This window comes from Neopsephotus bourkii, unplaced genomic scaffold (assembly GCF_033783945.1).
Source record: "Neopsephotus bourkii isolate Nb327-2 ecotype Australia unplaced genomic scaffold, CSIRO-AGI_Nbou_v1 NB_1825, whole genome shotgun sequence".
NCBI lineage: Eukaryota > Metazoa > Chordata > Aves > Psittaciformes > Psittacidae > Neopsephotus > Neopsephotus bourkii.
The window spans coordinates 6,702,691-6,724,863 of record NW_026902298.1 but is presented as its reverse complement, the minus strand read 5'-3'; the positions used below and the strand labels follow the sequence as shown (position 1 = coordinate 6,724,863).

The 22,173-nt window shown below is 40.1% G+C and overlaps 1 protein-coding gene across 1 annotated transcript in view; it reads right to left on the bottom strand.

The window, feature by feature from the left end:
- The window catches only part of DEUP1 (deuterosome assembly protein 1), a 48,302-nt gene extending 27,220 nt beyond the window's left edge, over positions 1–21,082 (bottom strand). The window contains exons 1-5 of the mRNA XM_061343813.1: positions 20,901–21,082; positions 17,565–17,629; positions 9,856–10,027; positions 8,421–8,516; positions 2,352–2,486 (exon numbers count right to left, since the gene is read on the bottom strand). Of these exons, the coding sequence (XP_061199797.1) occupies positions 2,352–2,486; positions 8,421–8,516; positions 9,856–10,027; positions 17,565–17,608 (447 nt within the window). The 5' untranslated portion in view covers positions 17,609–17,629; positions 20,901–21,082. The remainder of the gene's footprint in view (positions 1–2,351; positions 2,487–8,420; positions 8,517–9,855; positions 10,028–17,564; positions 17,630–20,900) is intronic.
- Between the last annotated feature and the right edge of the window lie 1,091 nt (positions 21,083–22,173).

Genomic DNA, 22,173 nt, shown 5'->3' with positions numbered 1-22,173 from the left:
ACCAGAAAAAAAAGTCTTAAGGATTGTTAATCTGAAAAAAAGGGTGTTAATAATTGTATAAAAATGATAAAATATTTTAAATGACTTCCAGTGCTGTAGATCTTGGAGTTATGACTATAATACACTCATTTTAGTGGAGGGCAGTTCCTGTGACTTTAAAGCTATATCAGTGTCAAGTACAGTAATCAGCAGGAACTCAAACCTTTAATGTACAGGTTTATTTTACCAAATTGGACAGCAGCTACTGTGAACAAGTTTTATTTCTTGCTCTCTTTACATTTGCTGCTTCTGGTTCCAAGTTCACCTAGCTTTATCAAAAACTTGATAAAGAAATTCTATCATATCAAATTTATTCAGTACTGGGTTTGTATTTGCATTTATATCCCTATATACAGTGTGTTTGAATTTGCTCTTAAATAGTACCAGATCTTATACGTTCACGAATAGACTTTAAAGGCAGTATCCTACAAAACACACAGAACTCCAGTTACTAGAGCTGTTGTTCTTTTATTTTGAAGAATTAACCAAATTAACAGTATACTGTTTTATACAATGAAAGCTGTAATACTTATAATCTGTTATAAGAACTTCCTTTTCCAGAATAGAAATGTTGATTTCAAAATGATAGATGATTTTTTTACAATTGTCCTATACTAGTGTATTTCCCAAATTAAGAAAATAAGATTTTATGTCCTAAATCGATTTGCTAAAGCAAAATTGATTGCTTTCCAACATATAGCGGACACCACCTGGGGTACTCAGTTCAACTCTGAAGACCCAGCATAAGAGGGACGTGGACCTGCTCAAGTGAGTTCAGAGGAGGCCACAAAGATGCTCTGAGGGCTGGAGTACCTCAGCTATGGATACAGGCTGAGAGCGCTGTGGTCGTTCAGCCTCAAGTAGAGAAGGCTCTGGGGAGACCTTAGAGCAACTCCCAGTGCCTAAAGGGGACCTATAAGAAATCTGTTGACGGATTTTTTACAAGGGCATGTAGAAATAAGACAAGAATGGCTTTAACCTGAGAGAGGGGAGATTTAGATTAGACTGTAGGAAGAAAGTCTTCACTACAAGGGTAGTGAGGCCCTGGCACAGGTTGCCCAGAGAAGCTGTGGCTACCCCATCCCTGGCGGTGTTCAAGGTCAGGTTGGACAGGGCTTGGAGCAATCTGGTCTAGTGGACGGTGTCCCATGGCAGGGGGGTTGGAAACAGATGATTTTAAAGTCCCTTCCAACCAACCAAACATATGGCTTTATGATATATTAATACAAATCCTCTCTTACAGCTTTCCTCATATCTGCTTTGGCATTTTAAACCTATAAACATCATCCCTTTTTACAAGGTATGATACAAATGGAGTTTCAGACTTCTTAATGAGGACTGCTGGTTCAAGGCCTTACTAAAGCACAGCTGATCTTAGTAGGTTTTCAACATGCTAATTATTTTCTGAATACTAGAATTTGCTGAATATATTCCAAGCACACATTTTTCATACTGCATAATTAATCAAATTACAGCATTGTGTTACATTATTTTCACATCTTAATTTTGACGAAGGTTATTCTCAAATTAGCTGGATCAGATAGCTTCCCAGTAGTGATATATTTAGTCAGTGATATATGTATAACCCATTTATTATACTTATATTAGCAGATGTTGGCCGCTGTGCTGCAGTCCAAAGTGTAGTAGCCCTTCTGATTGTAAGGACTCTTCCATGCGGAAGAGACAGCAACATTATATAAAGCTAGAATGTGTCTAGGATGTGTCCTGTTATGTGGGCAAAGTCATCTGAAGATTGCAGAGGTTAGTCCTGTATCTTGTGGAATAACATAGAAGACAGGCAAGTATGCTTACATCCTTCTCCTCTGGGGTACTCATCCCCCAGCCTGTACTGAGATGTGTGTAATAAACAGTTTTCCAACACTAAATCCTGTCTTACCTAGCCCTACATGGTTGAGGTTGTCCTGAGATCTATAAAAATTGAATTAATGGTAGGAATTACATGACTGTACCCTGCATATGTAAAAGATCTCATGCCTCATGAGATTATATTATCCGGTACAGGATAATATAATCCAGGTTAATATATCTAGTAATCAGGAAAAAATAAAATCAATTTATAATTACACTTATGAAGAAAATCATATATATTTATTCATAGAACTACTAAAAAGCCTAATAAAACTTGGATAAAAGAATAAAACCTGAATATTAATTATGCACCTTTTCTTGTCAGAGCAAGCAAATGATATAATTTTTGTACAATTATCAGGAAATTAAAGTTCACAACTGTAAGCCACAAATTAGTTCTAAAGCCACATTAAGATTAGAATAAAATAACAAAATATTCTTACCTGCAGTTTCTTGTATAAATTGCTCAGTTCAGTTGGTGTCTCTATCCTTTCCTCACATTTTTCTCTACTTTCAACCTTTTTTTGTTTTAACTGATGTAACCGTAGCTTTTCATAGCTATGTGTCAACTTTGAAAGCTAAAAATGAAAGCAGAGTTGAACATGCAGAATCTATCAAAGATAACCACTTAGCCAAATTTTTCCTTAAACTATAATCCCCAACTTCAGCTTCAGCATTCTAAATATTTAATCAGTGTAAAAAGAGTCAATCAATAAGGTGAATTTATTAAAGATGAACAAGAGTAAGCTTTCATATGAATGTTAACTAACTGTTCACATGTGTTAATCTGACAGCTACTTATTTCTTCTAAAGTCCTTTATGGCACTGTTGCCCAGTGTCGTTTAGACGTAGTGGATACGTCTATATGGAATGTTCCATACTTGTTTACTGCCACCTTGTGTTGACATTTTTAAAGGGTGCTTCACTACCCAGATGAAGGATTAGCATTAATGCATTTTAAACTTAAATGTTTTTTATCATGAACATAGTTGAAATGTTATGTGTGATGACTGCATTCTTCTTGAATTATTAAGTGCCAAAGAGTGTCTACGGGAATTAGACACTAAGCTCTGCCTATGGATCTTACCATGGAAGCAAGGCTTGAGAGTCAAGAGGCAAAGGAGTCAGAGGCAGAGAAGGGAGGGGACTAGTAGAAGTACCACTCTCTTCAGAAGGAAGCAGCTTCTTCAGAAAAACAGCCAGTCTGATCAACAGTGAGCTATACTGCACAAGCAAAGGGACTATGACCATTAACAGGCTTGACACAGCAAACTGACATTTACTGGTAGAGATGTGTACATCTGGGTTTGAAATAAAAAAAAAAACCAAGAAAATCAAGGATATTGACCAAGGAAGCACTAAAGATATGGTCTTGATGGATGCTGAGTGAAAGAACTTTGTGAAGAATGTTCTTGTCAAAGCTGACAACTATGAACACCGATCATGTTGTTATGTTCTTTTAGATTCAGATATATATGACTTAAAAATTCTGACTCTAACATAATTTTATGGATTTTGTTTGCCCAGTTATTTGACTAGGCAAATAAAATCCATAAAATCTCATGTTTTTGTTAACTGCTCAAGTGAACTTCTGTCTGGAAAAGAAATCACTTCCAAGGAAGTAATTGGAAATGGAATTGAATCCTATTAAACAGATGAGGAATGAGCAATTGAGATCTGTGCAGATAACAAAGATGGTCAGAGTAGTCCAGAAAAGATACAGAATAGAAACTGGAGTTTAAAAATCATCTGGAAACTTCCTAGAGACATTTGAGATGATTTTGGGAACTCATACTAGGGAACAGCAAAAAAGAATTTAAAAGATGACCAGAAGATAGATTGCCCTAGACTACAAGGTTTCATGAAATAGGGAGGCTGGGATAGAGTTAATTTTCTTCCTAGTAGCTGGTGCAGTGCTGTGTTTTGGATTTAGTCTGAGAATAATGCTGATAACACACTGGTGTTTTAGTTGTTACTAGGTAGTGCTTAACTCTAAATCAAGGACACTTCAGTCTCTCATGCTCTGCCAGTGAGGAGTGGTACAAGAAGACAGGAGGGAACAGAGACAGGACACCTGACCCAAACTAGCTGAAGGGATATTCCATACCACAGCACATCATACCAAGTATATAAACTAGGGGGGGAGTTACCCAGAAGGGACTGATCGCTGCTCAGATCTGGCTGGGTATCAGTCAGCGGGTAGTGAGCAATTGCATTGTGCATCGCTTGGGTTTCCTGAATTTTATTCCTCTTCCTTGCTTTCTCCTATTATTATTATGATTTCTATTACCATTATATATTAATTTATTTCAATATTAAACTGTTCTTACATCAACCCATGGATTTTACCTTCTTCCAATTGTCTTCCCTATCCGTCTGGTGTGTGGGGTGGGGAGGAATGAGTAAGCCGCTGCATGGTGCTGAGTTACCAGCTGGGTTTAATCCATGATACCACAACAGGAGATCCAGGGACAGATTTGCCCAACTTAGAATTTCTGAATGTAAATCCAGTAACATGTACTTACAGAGCTGAGATACCATCTTTAAAACAGAATGAAAAGTCTTGCAGAGAAGCTGCCTATATTTGAATTTGACCTTGCCAGAGAACACAGTTAAGATAAAATATTTAAAATGGGTCAGAATATCCAGGTTCAAGCAACACGGAACTCATTGACTCTGGAAGAAATATATCCGTTTTCAAATAACAGGAGTTTTGCTCTTGAATATTATGGAATATGTGAACTGCCTGGGAAGAGCAAACTCATGTGAAGTTATTAGACTTCATGTGAAAAGGTAAGGAAATACAGGATCCAACACTTCAGCAAACCAGTCCAAAATGGAATAGAATATCCAAAATGAGAATATATAATTATTTTAATATTAAATTAAAGAAAGTAGGATATTTCACACATTATTGTCTGGATGCTATAATGATCAGTAACTAGACTAAAACCCAAGATTCCTTCAATGTAATGCTAGATATTTGATTTAAAAATTACATCCAAGTCGTTCTTTTTGCATAGAGCACAAGTGAGTTCTGGCATTTTACTGAGCTCTGGGGTGGAAGATTTTATCTAAGTTTAGTAGCCATCCAAACCTGAGTTACTCTGCATTAGAAAAGCTGTCTTCAAAAGCTTAGTCATTTCAGTTATCTGAAATTCTTGTTGTAAACTGACATGAATTATATTCTAGGGGTGTCTATTTTCTTGATACTAAAGGAAGCCTGAGCTAGCTCAGATATAGCCGTCTAGCTTTTAACCGTCTAAGTGAGGCAATTAGTTGCCAAAGTGCTTAGAGCAAGAATGGATTCTTATTCTTTTGCTGAAGAATTTCTGTCATTTTCAAAAGGATAATAACTACCAAACAATATTGACAAAAGTTATGGAGAAAAGTAATGAAGATAAACCCCTAAAATTTTTGCTATTTAATTATGAAAGTGTTGTATATTTGAACGAGTGCAGCAGGAATTATTTCCCCAGTACAAGAAAAACACTGATTTTTCTTCATCCAAAAGACACACAATCAATTCAGTGAGAATGTTGGTTATTAAACAGCTGCTTTTATCAGGAGCAAGGTTAAAAACCACAGAGGACCACAGAAGCAGGAGTATAACAGAGAAATTTGTTCAGAAGAGACTAGCATTCTGAGAGTGAGAAAAAGAGATCTTATTTCTACCAAAATTAGGAAGGAACGAAAATTGGGAAGGATTTTAAGAATACATCTGCAGAGAAAAATACAATGTTACTAGTAAATAGTAACACACCAGTTAGTGCAAAACTAAATTTTAGCTTTTAAGATTATACAGCAGAGAAGGAGGTCTAACTTTCAAGTGACGGTAAGAACCGAAAGAGACAAAGGAAATTTGGTATTTTCAGGGAAGCTTGAGACTTTAGGTATGAGTTTGTGCAGCTCAGAGTCAGGGAAACTGAAGTCATTGTATTGTAGACACCACAGCACTGTAATTTAAGGAAGAAACTGAATAAGGAGATGTGGCAAAAGCTGGAGGAGCAGAGCAAAATAGACCTACTGTCTGTCACAGAATTTTTCTGGAATGAGCTGGAATTGTTTTGACAGGCAAGTTTTCTGTTCATCACATACAGAATCTAGGCCGGCCTCCTAACTTAGGCACTTTTCTGGGTGGATATTTCATGAAGAAATACGGTATGGTGAAAGGAGACAAATGGGAATTGGAAAAAAAAATGCAAATGGCATCACTGCAGGAACCTTTGGTAAAATAAACAGAATGACTGATAGAAAGGAAATGTTTGGACACACAGATTGGGAAAGTGATGTGTATTCTTAAGAGCTAGAAATACAAACTTGTTGCATAAAGATAAAAGAAGAAGCAACCAGGAAATTCAAAGAAAGGTTAGGTGGCCTGAGTGATGAGTAAAATGCAGAAGCCTGGCATGAAGTATAACCAGGTTTACAGTGATTCGGAGAAAACTCCAGGAACAAAGAGAAGCTTGTGGATTAGGAGGTATAAGATTGTTAAAAAAAACCACAGAGAAAACAGATCGTACTGACCCAAGGTAAAAAAAAAACAACACAGAGGAAACAGATTGTACTGACCCAAGGAAAGGACTTACAGGTAATGAACAGTGTCACAATCAACATTCTGAAAGTTTCAGTTTCCAAAAGTTCCCTTTCAGTGAAGTTCTGAGCAATAACAGGTAACATAAACCAATTTTTAGCTTATGATAAATAAAACTTGCATGAAAAATACTTCAGCAAATGTGAAAAAGGATGAGAAAAGAGATCTGCTGTATTTTGGAGGATAGTTCTGCATTGCTAAGAGTACTTTACAACTGCCATGTAAAAAGTCACCCTTTTTCATTGTATGGTGTTTGTCTTTTCAGTGATCATGCTAAGATATTGTCTCTTTTCCTGTAATTTGTGTCAATTATAAAATAGCTTTTATTTCTAGGTACTTCGCAAAATGTGTTAATTATATAACAACCAAAGCATTTACTGCTTACACACAGAGCTATTTGCCAAATCGATTTTCATATATAAAGAAAATAATAAAGAGAACATGCACTTAAAAGTTAGCTATACATTTATTCATTTTATGGATTTGGGTGCTGTTATCACCTCTAAATGAATAGAATGATATCCAATTCATGCAATCCATTGATCCCATGGTAAGTTTGATGACTGGGAATTTTGAATTAACACTAAATCCCTGGTAGGAGAATCTAGTAAAGGAAACAGTAGAATAGAAGGAAAAGTAAACAAAAAAACCAATGTAGAATTGTGCATGTTAACTTGTTAAAATCTGCAAAACAGAATAGATTGAAGTTTGCTAAGAACTTAGATTCATGATTAAAGTGGAAAATAATGAAGAGACAAAAGTACAGACACAGGACAAACACAGCCAAATACAGTCAGAATCATAGAATGATAGAATGGTTTGAGTTGGAAGGGGCATTTAAAGATTGTCTACTTCAAGCCCCCTGCAACAGGCTTCCACCAGACCGCAACACTTTCCACTAGACCAGCTTGCTCCAAGCCCTGTCCAGCCTCCCCTTGAACACTGCCAGGGGATGGAGCGGCCACAGCTTCTCTGGGCACCCTGTGACAGTGCCTCAGCATGCTCATTTAAAAGAAATAAATATTCTTCCTTATGTACAGTTTAAATCTCCTGTCTTTCAGTTTAAAAACCTTGGTCCTTCTGTTACTACAGGCCCTGGCAAAAAGTCTCTCCCCTTCTTTCTTATAAGCCCTCATTAAGTACTGAAAAGCTGCAATAAGGTCTTCCCAGAGCCTTCCCTTCTCCAGGCTAAACAGCCTAAACTCCCTCAGCCTTTCATCACAGGAGAGATGCTCCAGTCCCCTGATCATCTCTGTGGCTCTCCTCTGGACCTGCTCTAATAGGTCCTGTCTTTCCTGTGCTACAGACCCCAGAGCTAAACACAACACTCCAGGTGGGGAATAGAGGGGGAGAATCATCTCCCTTGACCTGCTGGCCATATGTCTTTTGATGCAGCTCAGAATATGGTTACTTTTCTGGGCTGCAAGTACACTCTGAAATAAATAAAGCCAAACCAAATTCCCAACATTAATAATCCAAGTTACTCTAGTTTTGATACTATGTTCCCTTATGGAGAGCTATCAGACCACATCAATAATCCCTGTAAATCAGGCAAACTAAACCTTTGTGGCAAAGACATGATGAGAGCAGTTTAAGTCTAAATATTCCTGATGTGCATCAGAATCTTACTGACCTGAATCTAATTATGTATTTTATTCATTCACCAAGGTTTTGGTTTATTAGTCAGGACATCAAGTGTCTGTCATTATAACAGATGTTGCAATCACATCAAAATCCATCGAAAGAATTTGGAGATGTCACTACAGAAATGATACTGGAGCCTGGTAAGAAGCTGAAGTCATTATCATTTGTATGACATGATTCATCTTTCCCAAATCCATAAAGGTACATCTATACCATTAGGCATTAGGTTCTTTATAGCACAATCATAAAATCATGAAATTGACAGTTTTCTTACCTCAGATTTCAATGATTGAAGCTGAATTTCATAATGCCGAGCCATTTCATATTTAGTTTTCTGTAAGTCTTCCATTTTCTGTTGAAGTAGTCTCACCTACAGTTACAATAAGTATTCAAACTTACCTTTTCTGAAGTGTTTCAAAGTATATCACTTTTGGATTAGTAATTTGAAACTTTGAAAGCAGGCATGTGCTTAAAAGGTAGATGCTAAAAATATATACTCATTCAGTAACTTAATAATAAAACTGGACACCACAAACCCACATCGTGTCAAAATCAAGTTAGGGATTACGCTTATGCTATGACTTAATGATAATACTGTATGAGTCTGTCATGAAAGACCATTTAATGCAGTTTTTCTGACCCAACTTTATGAAGGAACTGCTGTGCTCCATTAAGCAAGTTTTGCTTGAATGGCTTATACAACCCTATTAATGACTTTCAACTTGTTATGTCCAAATTACTGGGAGATACTGTAGTCTCATTTCAGCTCCCTAAGTACAGTACCATTTGAGATATCTTGAATTACCTGCGTTGCACAGAGACCTGAGAAATATGACAAAGAGCATACATGACATCTATATTTTTCAGGTGAGAGCAGATGGAAGATAGGTAGAATATGCAAAAATATTTCAGGTAACATCTCCATACAGGCAAATAAATTGATGCTTTAAGGACTGGATTAGGTGAATTATTCTCTTGGCTCCACTGGCTGCAGTGACTAAGGGCAAGTTCCTAATTGCTCATTAGGGAGAGTTATTTCATTTTCAAAACTCCCTCTGGCAGTTCAGACACTTAGCTCACACGATGATGCCCAACTGTAAACACCTAACTTCAGATGTCTTGAACTAGAACTGAATGTTGTGCTAGGATTTACTGATGCTTCTAAATGAATATTCAGAAGACAAGACTGTGAAGTACGGGCAACTTCAGGTACACTGGGGCTGTCAGTTTGATAAGCAAGTCTAAGTGGTGATACAATTTGGATCTTCACTATTAATAATAAAATTATTATATAAAGACAGTATATCACATAAAATAATAATAATCAGATGTAAACAGGAAATACAAAGATGTAATTTTCTGAAACTTTTTGAACTGTACATTTCTATTTAAAACTTCTGATGAAACTAGAAGTGTTGGCATTTAGAAAAAACATCACATTATCTTTTTACTGGTAAACTGAGGATATTCAATTTAGTCTTTAGGGAAACAGAAGGAATATAAGACTTTCAATGACATTTTTACAATCACTTTTTGGAACAGAAGCACACTTTAAAGCATAACACTAAGGATAATTAGTGACCTTTAGAGGGTGTTTGGTATTTTTACATGCTAGAACAAACACATCCTCTTATAGAGCATTTAGAGCATACTATTAACTAACCACCAGAATAAATACTTTCTTTATAGAATGTGATATTCTTAAATACCTCTTGACCTTTTTGATCCAGTTCGCTTTGGGCACTTGCTAATTCTTGATTCTGGATATCCATCTTTGCTTCTAAAGCTTTCATCTTCCTTTCCCATTCCACTTTCTTGCTGTTTACCACAATATCAATTTGATGAACTAGTTCCGGAAGTTCAGTTTCACATGCAGAAGTTCTAATAATGTAAAACAAAGAGATTTATTTTTTCAAATACAGAATAAGGGAGAAAACTATTTTTTTTTAGTTACATTTCTAAGATTTTATTTTAATTCTAATGGAAATAATTACTTTTTCAATATCAGGATGAAAGAAATGAGAACATTAAATGATGCCTTCAAATGCAGGTAGAATCTCACTTCATCCATCTTAAGTTTGCCTGAAGTCAAAATCAGAGTATTTAGCATATTCTGAACTATTTGTCTAGCTTAAATGCTGTTTGATATCCTTTTACTTCTTCAGGGATGAACTGTGAAGCAAGCGTAAGTTGAGTTGAAAGTATCCAGGCCCAAACCTCAATGAACAAGGGTAGGAGAGCTGAATATTAAGTTGCTACTGGGCACAGGACTTCCCAGTAAGATGGGATAAGGATGAAAGCAGTTTGTTATTAAACAGCCAGCTTTAAAGCGAAGCACAATTCTTAATTGCTAGTTCAACTTTACACTGTTTTCCCATTTTGTGTGTAGAAAATGGACTTACATAACAAGGTGACTTGTATAATAATAGCAAGGTTTTATTCTACTACAAAGCACAGAAGTGCATTTTGAAAAAGAACTTCTCTTTGGGGGCTGTGTGGTGGATTTCATAGAGATCTGTATAATATCTTCAACATATACATTTAATTTTTTTTCCAAAGTTCTGAGGTTAAACTTGGAATGCATCCCCTGCATTACAACTTCATTATCAATAATAGGAAATGTCTTACTCTGTTGCTTTTGGAATATGATGTGTCCTAAGTAGCAGAATAATGATGTGCGGTGAATTTATGCTATATTAGAAAATTCCTTTGTCTGGACAGTGTGAAGCAATGTTTAAATCAGCTGATGTATACCATTTAGCACATATATACAAAGTATCTGAACTTTAGCATGGAGATTTCTTTATTCTAAAGCCATTCGATACCAACTTTGTATTTGATGATGAATAGAAATAAAAAAAATGAAATAAGAAAGTTACAGACTATAGGAAATTTGGTTCTGGATACTTTTTTTATGAAAGAGACTGTATAATTCTTTCTACTCTCTAGAACATTTTATTTTAGAAAATGGCAATTTCACATCAAAAGGATACAGTCTTTCCAGGGTATATGACATTTCTTTACTGAACTCGATTGCCCAGTTAAGCTCAATTGTTTTATGAGCTGCTAGCTTCCCTCAACCTGTACATTTACAGCTGGCATTTTGCATTTGCAATTATTTATTTAAAAGTCAGACTCTTTCTAGAACTTACAGATCCGTTCATCTTCCTGGGAAAAATTCCAGTTTGATTTTTTTATTTTTATGTCATAATTAAAAATGTTTATTGAAATGTTCCTGTTTGTTTTCCTAATTTACTTCTTCTTATCGAATTAACCTGGAATTCTAGAGTTTGGGAAAAGTGATATATGAGACAATGTACACTCTTGCCTAATTCCTCCCCATAAAATAAAGAAGGGGAATTTTATTCCATTAACATTCAGAGGTGCTTTTGAACTGCTGCAAAGAAGGCTGAGCTATTGAACAAATTGCTTCACAATGTATAGGAGCCCATAAATTTTCTATAAAACTTTATTTCCATCTAGTCATTTGGAAAAAAAAAGTCAAGTTTATTTTGTATCCCTGTGATTAATTACACATCACCAAACCAATCTGTTATTTCTCAATCACTGAAGACTTTAATTTAATCTCAGTTTGCTTAAATTGAGATATTAATTCTATATCAGAATTAGTTCAGACAATGTTTCTGATAAAAGTCTTTAGCAGACTTACTACTGTATCACTTGCTTTGTGTCATTTATCAACTTAATTTGGTTTTGGGAAAGTCATACACAGAACATTGGCTGTAGATAATTTTATACTAATCACGTATCTCACTGGAGCAAAAGAAAACCTTTGCCTGACTGTTTTTAACCAGTGGATTAATGTGTTGAGTTTTAAACTTTTGAGGGGTAGCATATCTTTCATTTCACTTTTTGTAAACATTCAGTTCCCCCACAATTGTTTTACAATCTCTTGCCTGCACATCCTGTTCTAACAAGTTAATTGTTGATAAACTTTTCAACTTCTTTCTCATTTCTTTTTTAGAGCTTTTCTAATACCTTTGTCCTTACCTGTTCTAGTTTTAGTTGCTTTACTTTTTTTTCCTAAATAAGAGATTCAATTTCTGTTACCTTAATATACAGCTTTATTAATTTTTGTAGAAGACACACTTTTATCTTATCTTTGTCACATATTCTTTAGTCATTGCAACCACATCTTGGCCATGAAAAATATATTCCCATTTAAAATCTTAAAATTACTCGTATCAATGGCATGATCTGATCTTTGTGCAAATTTCTGCATATTTCCCTTTGCAGCTATTTAGAGGTTAGTGTATCCAATTATTGCCATATCTAAATGAAGGTACAAATATAATCAGTTGTTTCCCCACTGTCAACTCTCTTACCCTTATCTCAACCAGTTACACTGTTAGTAAACTCAGTGGTACATCTGCTTTATCTTCACTTTTTGCATTTGTCATAGTGTAGTCACAGAATCACAGGGTCATTAGGGTTGAAAGGGAACTTTGGGCATCATCCAGTCCAACCCCTCTGCCAAGGCAGAGCCACCTAGAGCAAGTTACATAGCATTCATTGTACAACTGAAGTTTAATCTACATTTCTATTTCCTGATACTGCTGCATAATTTTTGAGTCTCTTCTTACTTTTTTTTTTTTTGTTTTGATTAGAAGCCTGTATTGAATTCCCTGTTGATAAAGCCAACAGTCGTATTCTTTTATAAATTTATTAACTATCCCTCCTGATAGCTAAACTGATGCAAAAAAAAAAATTGTATTGTAACCTATTACTTTTCATGATTGATAATAAATTTAGCCTTCTGTAAAATGAGTTTCTTCACTTAAAATAGTCTCAGAATGCTGTGACATCATTTTGAGTTATGACATGCTCCATTTTCCTTTTAATAATATTACTTATCTCGCTGGCATTTTCCCCCAAGGTAAAAGTGATGGCTACTGGTTATAATTGAATTGGTTCTTTCATTTATAAAAACTTAAATGCTATGTATTCTCTTGACTGCTGATGGTACACACCTCTGTGCACCTCTGTGTGCACAGGAAGTGCCTTTCTGATCGCTAATCAGTTTGCAGCCATTCTAATATCTCTATGGCACAATGGTTCATTAAAATGGGCATAGCTATTTTCTTAAAATGAGCATAGCTATTATTTTATGAAATAATTGCCATAGAGACAGTCACACAGAGACAAAAGACCATGCAGCATGTGAATAATGAAGCAGGAACCTAGGAAAGGGTTAATGATAAAAAGCACAGCAGTGTGCCTGTATCTGCTTCATCCTAGGAAGTGTTGGAGAGGCTTGCAGTATCCAAAATTAGCAAAGAATGTCATTTTGTGTCACGAACATTGCAATCTCGCATATGTTTTTTTGGGGACAAAAGAGAATGTGCCAAGCAATTAGGAGCTCTACTTTAGCAGAACTGCACTTAACCAAACACAGAGCCATGTGTTCAGAGGCAATATCCCTCTTGCCAGTGAGCCTTCAACTTCTGAGCGGGCTGCCAGCACAGTGCTGAAGAACATGTAAGCCAGCTAACGTGCTCCTCACTTTAAGTGACTGTGCAAAACAAGACTTCATATAAGCAGCTGCTTTTACTCCTGGTAGTTGATGCCACCATCTTGTGTGAATGCTAGCATGAAAATGCTTCCTTTCTTTTGTGGTAATGTTTCATATTGCAGCAGTGAAGCCAGCTCTCCAAAAGTCTGCCCTTCTCGTGCTCATGTTGAAATCCCCTGTCTGTAGGTTGTGCTCTGGGTCAAGCACTGGTCCCACCCACCCTGTGTTTCATGCCCTGCATGCTCAACTTCTGACTGCACTACACTAGAAAAAGAGTTCCTTAGCATAGGTAGTTGTCTATTGAATATATATATATTTGTTCTTAAGTGGTGCATATTGCTTGTTTTGATAATTGCTACAGGAAAATGGAGCAAATTTGTTGGATTTACAATATTATAATTAAAACTCAACATGAGTTTCTGTCATAAAATTCTTTAAAACTTTTTTATCAACAAAGCCTTAAAACTTCACCATTATGCTAAGCTTGGAAAGACTTTTTAAATGCAAATATACATCTTAATATCTTTTTAATGTTAAAACTGTTAGCAATGCCATCTTAAAAAATTAATATGAGTCACAGAATGATAATAACCAAAGTGCAAGCAAGTATTACACTGTGATGTACAGATCACAAAACAAAAATGCTCCCCCTCCGAGGGCCTGAAACTCATCTCAAAATAGCATTAATGATGCAGTAAGCTTTGATTCCCTCTGGGTGGAATATAAAATGGGATTTTGAAAACAGAAGATGAAATGACAATGCATCAGGACTACCTTTTCTTTGGTATTGCTCTAAGGATGTGCCCTTCCAGCCTCATGTAATGTCAGGTGGCAACACTTTGGTGAACCACTAGCAATGACTCAGCTACCTGATTTTACCCTTCAGAAACAGGCACCTTATTACACGTCACATGTATCATCTAAAGATTGTTATGCAAGTGCAAATGCAACTTCGAGCGTGGATTATCTGGTTACCCTTTCAGATACCCTTTCAGATGTCATGGCTGACATCTTTCCCTCTTCAGTTTCACCTGTCTCCTTCAGATTATCCCAAAGAAAGCAAGTCCTGCAGCTGTGGCTAGAAAATTTTCTCTCAACAGCTCTCGCATGCTTCTTAAACATAGAACCACCAACATATAAAAGGGAGTGTTGAAGAAAAAAACCCTTCCTAAATAGCTTCTCAGTCTATCTTCAGCTTCTCTCTCTAATTCCTTACTTAGATCCTGTAGGTACAGCTGCAGCTGAAAAAGGAAAGCTGTACCTGAAGCTGTCAATTACTGCTGGTGTTCTACTACCAGAACTACTCTGTATTGTGGTTGTGGTATTACAAACAGATCTGCATAGGGATGTCTTTGGTAGTTATCCCCACCTACTAGCATAGAGATACTACTAGCTGCTGTAATTATTTTTAATTACTGGCAGGGAGGTTGGAACTAGGTGATCTTAAGGTCCCTTCCAGCCCAAACCATTCTATGATTCTGTGATCACTGGATGTGGAATGTGGAAAATATGGAAAACTGATATATTTTATTTAATATGTCATCAGGTAAACAAACACACAAAGGAACAAGTATTCCCATAAAGTGAAGTAGTATGCTTATGGTCTTTTACTCATATGCATTCAGCATTCCCACTTTGCTGAAGGCGTACATCAAATTGATTCTAATACATGGAAGTAATGACTTGTACTTGAGCAAGTGGCAGCTCTTTTTTGCTTAGCTGCATTTACTTTGAAACAGCTCAAAACACTTAAGAGATATCTCCATTTTAAAGTGACATAGACAAGCTCTTAGACTTGTTTTATTCTCTCTCCATATTGGTGAAAAGAGAAATATTAATATTCTTCTGTGATTAATGACTATCTTAATGTAAAATCTAAATGCTTTCAAATTTAGACAACCCAAAATCCATATAACAAATTTTGCTAATGTGAAAGGCTCTGAGACTTTATCACAAATGATTTTGCACTAGTTAGGCCTTTCTAACTCTATTTATCTGTCCTTTTATTTGGAGTTCTGCACAGATCTGTATTTTTCTGATTGTTTCTCAATAGACACAGAGAGATTATTATTGTCCACACACTTTAGAATAAAGTTGTAATTTAGAAACTGACATTTAAAGAAATGTTTGGCTCATGCTGTCAGTCTTTCTTTCATGCCTTCCTCCCTTATTACTCAGGTTTGCTGACAAATAGGAAAATATGTATGGCCATATTTAGGCTAAACAAGCAAAACTTATGCAGAACAACGTTAACAAAGATTTCCATCTTACATAGTTCATTCATTTGCTTTTGATCCTTAACCCAGCTTCTGGAACAATATTGATTCATTTTATATTCTTTAAACTTGCTTTTAAAGTAGGAAATATATAAAGATCTTGTGATACAATAATCCTTTAGAATCTTCTATCCCAAAATTCCATTACACAAATTAAACCAAATTTATTTAACAATTTTCAGCCATACAGAATCATATACAGCTGTGGATGGATAATTTGTGACTTACGAGTTCTTGCAGCTGGGATGTAATTGTCATGATTTCCACCAGCATTATTCAACCACCTTCCCAAATTGTAAAGCTATCTGCATTGTCTCTGGAATACTCTCGGCATAAACTGAAATGAGTATCTCCTGCCATTAGATGTGTGTTTCAAACTACTCTTCCAGGTTTGTTTTACAGTTCATGGAAATAAACAGCTACTGAGAATAGCTGTTTTATGATGAGACAAATCACTTTCTAGATTCATCTGCAATAACCTGAAATTTCCCATGTGTCAATTACAACAAAGGCAAGGCAGAATCTGAACTCCTGAAACTGGCTTCTGACATGTTAAAATAGTACCCAAAGAATAGTGATATTTTGATTATTTTTAAAATTCAAGTTTTATATGACTGTATTTACCAATCATATCACTAACAAAAAGGATGCCCCTTAGAGCCATAAATAGGGACACATTGTTCAGAACATAATACTTTACTGCAGCAATCTTTTCCTATCATGAGAAGTGCACACATTGTTCTTCAGTATAAGAGAGCACACTTTCAACTCCCATTAAAACTTTCTTGGTCCAGAATAAGATGTGATAGAACATGTATTCTGCTATTTTATGAAATACTTTACGCTTAATATGTGTCATATTGTCGTATTACCTTGGACTGCTTCTGGTAATAATGATAGATTAAACTATTCTATGATTCTATGAAAAATGGGTAATAAGTTTATTTACAAATTATAATAGCTAAATATTAATTTATATGGGGAAGTACTTTTTATATTGTTGTGTTCCTTGATCAGTCTGGACATGATGAGGTATTATATAAAATCTCACCCATTTTTACACTTCTTTAGAAAGATCTTGTGCTGTACTAATGGTTTTTTTAGATAGCACTAAATAAGTAACCTTGGATTATGTCAAAAGTGATGATCATGGTGTGGTGAAAAACGCACTTAATAATTAGAAAGAACTTCTGTGGTTCTTACCTGTGCAATATAAGACTAGGGCTTTAGCAATCAATAGCCTTGTTTTTAAGATTTTTGAATGTTTTAAGAGCTGCTGTAGCCCAGCAGCTTCAACTATTTTTTAAAACAGTTTCAAATGCCATTTCTTAATATCTTAATAAACCCCACATAACTTGCATTTTCCCCCTTTTGTTCAGGTATGAATAAATAAAAGAAATAACTGTCTGTAATTATTGCCTAAAGCAATAAGGTTTGCTGTCTTAATTATCACTAATCTCTCTAGTTTGCATAGAAAGCAGCAGAAGAAATTGAAAAATAATAATTTGCTTCTAAAATCAGTAATATTTTATGTTTCACATTTTTTAATAAACCCTCATAGCTCAATCTCATTGTATATTCAATTCCCAGACACTAAGTCATTACTTACTTAGTGACAGCTTGTTCCTGAAATGCTTCTAAGTCCTGCTCCATGCTATTCTTCGTTGTTTTAAGCTGTTGAAATAACAAAACTACGTAATTCAGATACTTAAATGCATGCATTTACATGGCCAAGTAGTGCATACTGGGTAGTTCTGTGCTTTCCTTTCAGTTTCTGTGATTCTTCCACTGCAAACAACAGGGGAATGTAGCTCTAATTACAGCCTGGAATGCGCAAAATGAAAACTTCCGAAGTTAGGTCAGCTCACTGTCAGCAGCTCTTGCACTCAGTGCAGCACTGAGATACTAGACAGGTGCTAGCTTGAGGATAACCCTGGATTTCCATCCAGGGAAATCTGCTTTGGGTCATTCTCCATTGTGTAATGTCAGTGATATGCCAAGACACATTGGAACATATAAATGTAAATATGTCCTAGATCTATGGCTGCATTCATCACCACACCCCAATTAATCTATACCCAGGCTATAGTTGCTCTCCAATGCAATTTTGGACTCCTATTGATGATTCGTTGCTTAACTCATCAGCCACAACACTGATACACAAGTACCTTGGCAGAAAGATCAGAAAAAGGCTGCTGCTGGGGCCACTCCAGTTGTGTGGGTTCAGCTGTACACAAAGATGCGGGCAAGCCTGGCATGTGAGAACAGGAACCAGGCACATTAAAGCCCTAATTCCTCGTGGTGGTTAGCAGAGGGGCTCCCAAAGGCATGGATACCAGTACAGACAGATGTGTGGACTCTGCCACATGGCACTGCAGCCTTGGCTCCACAGGGCGCCAGCACCGGAGGTGACACTGCCACAGGGCAGTCATGGCTCTAACAGGGACCAGCACCCGAGGTGACACTGCCACAGGGCACTCAAGGCTCTAACAGGGCACCCAGCACCCGAGGTGACATTGCCACAGGGCAGTCATGGCTCTAACAGGGCACCCAGCACCCGAGGTGACACTGCCACATGGTAGTCATGGCTCTAACAAGGCACCCAGCACCTGAGGTGACACTGCCACATGGCAGTCATGGCTCTAACAGGGACCAGCACCCGAGGTGACACTGCCACAGGGCAGTCATGGCTCTAATAGGGCACCCAGCACCGGAGGTGACATTGCCACAGGGCAGTCATGGCTCTAATAGGGCACCCAGCACCCGAAGTGACACTACCACAGGGCAGTCATGGCTCTAATAGAGCACCCAGCACCGGAGGTGACATTGCCACAGGGCAGTCATGGCTCTAATAGGGACCAGCACCGGAGGTGACAGTGCCACAGGGCAGTCATGGCTCTAATAAGGCACCCAGCACCGGAGGTGACATTGCCACAGGGCAGTCATGGCTCTAATAGAGCACCCAGCACCGGAGGTGACATTGCCACAGGGCAGTCATGGCTCTAATAGGGACCAGCACCGGAGGTGACAGTGCCACAGGGCAGTCATGGCTCTAATAGAGCACCCAGCACCGGAGGTGACAGTGCCACAGGGCAGTCATGGCTCTAACAGGGCCCAGCACCGGAGGTGACAGTGCCACAGGGCAGTCATGGCTCTAATAGAGCACCCAGCACCGGAGGTGACATTGCCACAGGGCAGTCATGGCTCTAACAGGGACCAGCACCGGAGGTGACACTGCCACAGGGCAGTCATGGCTCTAACAGGGACCAGCACCGGAGGTGACAGTGCCACAGGGCAGTCATGGCTCTAACAGGGACCAGCACCGGAGGTGACACTGCCACAGGGCAGTCATGGCTCTAACAGGGACCAGCACCGGAGGTGACAGTGCCACAGGGCAGTCATGGCTCTAACAGGGACCAGCACTGGAGGTGACATTGCCACAGGGCAGTCATGGCTCTAATAGAGCACCCAGCACCGAGGTGACATTGCCACAGGGCAGTCATGGCTCTAACAGGGCACCCAGCACCCAAGGTGACACTGCCACAGGGCAGTCGTGGCTCTAACAGGGCACCCAGTACCCGAGGTGGCAGTGCCACAGGGCAGTCATGGCTCTAACAGGGCACCCAGTACCCGAGGTGGCAGTGCGACAGGGCAGTCATGGCTCTAACAGGGCACCCAGCACCCGAGGTGACACTGCCACAGGGCAGTCATGGCTCTAACAGGGACCAGCACTGGAGGTGACACTGCCACAGGGCAGTCATGGATCTAACAGGGACCAGCACCCGAGGTGACACTGCCACAGGGCAGTCATGGCTCTAACAGAGACCAGCACCCGAGGTGACATTGCCACAGGGCAGTCATGGCTCTAATAGGGCACCCAGCACCGGAGGTAACATTGCCACAGGGCAGTCATGGCTCTAATAGAGCACCCAGCACCGGAGGTGACATTGCCACAGGGCAGTCATAGCTCTAATAGGGACCAGCACCGGAGGTGACAGTGCCACAGGGCAGTCATGGCTCTAACAGGGACCAGCACTGGAGGTGACATTGCCACAGGGCAGTCATGGCTCTAATAGAGCACCCAGCACCGAGGTGACATTGCCACAGGGCAGTCATGGCTCTAACAGGGCACCCAGCACCCAAGGTGACACTGCCACAGGGCAGTCGTGGCTCTAACAGGGCACCCAGTACCCGAGGTGGCAGTGCCACAGGGCAGTCATGGCTCTAACAGGGCACCCAGTACCCGAGGTGGCAGTGCGACAGGGCAGTCATGGCTCTAACAGGGCACCCAGCACCCGAGGTGACACTGCCACAGGGCAGTCATGGCTCTAACAGGGACCAGCACTGGAGGTGACACTGCCACAGGGCAGTCATGGCTCTAACAGGGACCAGCACCGGAGGTGACAGTGCCACATGGCAGTCATGGCTCTAACAGGGACCAGCACCCGAGGTGACATTGCCACAGGGCAGTCATGGCTCTAACAGGGCACCCAGCACCCGGGGTGACATTGCCACAGGGCAGTCATGGCTCTAACAGGGACCAGCACCCGAGGTGACATTGCTACAGGGCAGTCATGGCTCTAACAGGGACCAGCACCCGAGGTGACACTGCCACAGGGCAGTCATGGCTCTAACAGGGCACCCAGCACCTGAGGTGACACTGCCACAGGGCAGTCATGGTTCTAACAGGGACCAGCACCGGAGGTGACACTGCCACAGGGCAGTCATGGCTCTAATAGAGCACCCAGCACCGGAGGTGACACTGCCACAGGGCAGTCATGGCTCTAACAGGGACCAGCACTGGAGGTGACATTGCCACAGCACCATCACCCTCGGCTCCACAGAGCACAGGAACCGGAGCAGCCCTGGCTGTGCCGGGCACCTGACGAGACCGGGGCACTCAGGGCACGTCCCGGACCCGCGGCTGCCCCTCCGCTCTCGTTACCTGCCGCGCTCCCCCCGTCGCTCTTTTCTCCCTCGATGTCTCTACGGCCGCGGGATGGGCTCCACAGCCCGATCTCCCCCGCTGCCCCGGCTCCCGCCCATGGCCTCCCCTGCCCGCCGCTCCCAGAGCCCGTTGTGGACGGTGCCGGGCGGCTTCTCCCGTCGCCGCGGTAACGCGAAGGGCGGCAGGGCGAGGCGGGAAGGCAGCGGGAGTCTAGGGCGGGACGGGACGGCCACGGCTCAAGGCAGGCGTCGGGGTAGGGGCGGTCACCGGCTCCGGATGGGTGCTGGAGGGGCGGCGAGGGCTGCAGAGGGGCTGAGGGGAAGGCGGCGGGGCTGGGGTAGGGCCCGGCGGGCTCGGGAGGGACAGGGCAGCGGCTGCTTACTGCAAAGGGAAGGAGGATGCGAGAGGACCCTGCGGGGCCGCGGGGAGCTGCCGCAGGCACCCCCGTGTCACACGTGTCCTCTGCAGGGCCCTGCGTCCATCCAGTACCCAGCCGCCCATGGGTTTGAAGGAAGCTAGAGCGAATTTCACCGCAGGAAGTAGCACCAGGATAAAGAACATGTAGTTTGCTTTAACGTTAAGCGAGCATTTGCTTTAACATTAAGCAAGGGTTGCCCAAGGAAGTTGTGAATGCTCCATCCCTGGCGGTGTTCAAGGCCAAGTTGGACAGAGCCTTGGGTGGCATGGTTTAGTGTGAGGTCTCCCTACGCATGGCAGGGGGTTGGAACTGGATGATCTAAAGGTCCATTCCAACCTTAACTGTTCTATGATTCTATGGTTCTGAGTCCAGAGGAGGCCACGAGAATGATCAGGGGACTGGAGCACCTCCTATATGAGAAAGTTGGGGCTGTTCAGCCCGGAGAAGAGAAGGCTGCATGGAGACCTCATAGCAGCCTTCCAGTATCTGAAGGGGGCCTGTAGGGATGCTGGGGATGGACTCTTCATTAGGGACTGTAGTGATAGGACAAGGGTAATGGGTTCAGACTTAAACAGGGGAAGTTTAGATTGGATATGAGGAAGAAATTCTTTACTGTAAGGGTGGTGAGGCACTGAAATGGGTTGCCCAAAGAAATGGTAAATGCTCCATCGCTGGCAGTGTTCAAGGCTAGGTTGGACAGAGCCTTGGGTGACATGGTTTAGTGTGAGGCATCCCTGCCCATGGCAGGGGGTTGGAAAGAGATGATCTTAAGGTCCTTTCCAACCCAAACCATTATATGATTCTATAACATAATTCAAGAACTCAGTAGGCAGGGTGTTTTGTTTGGGGTTT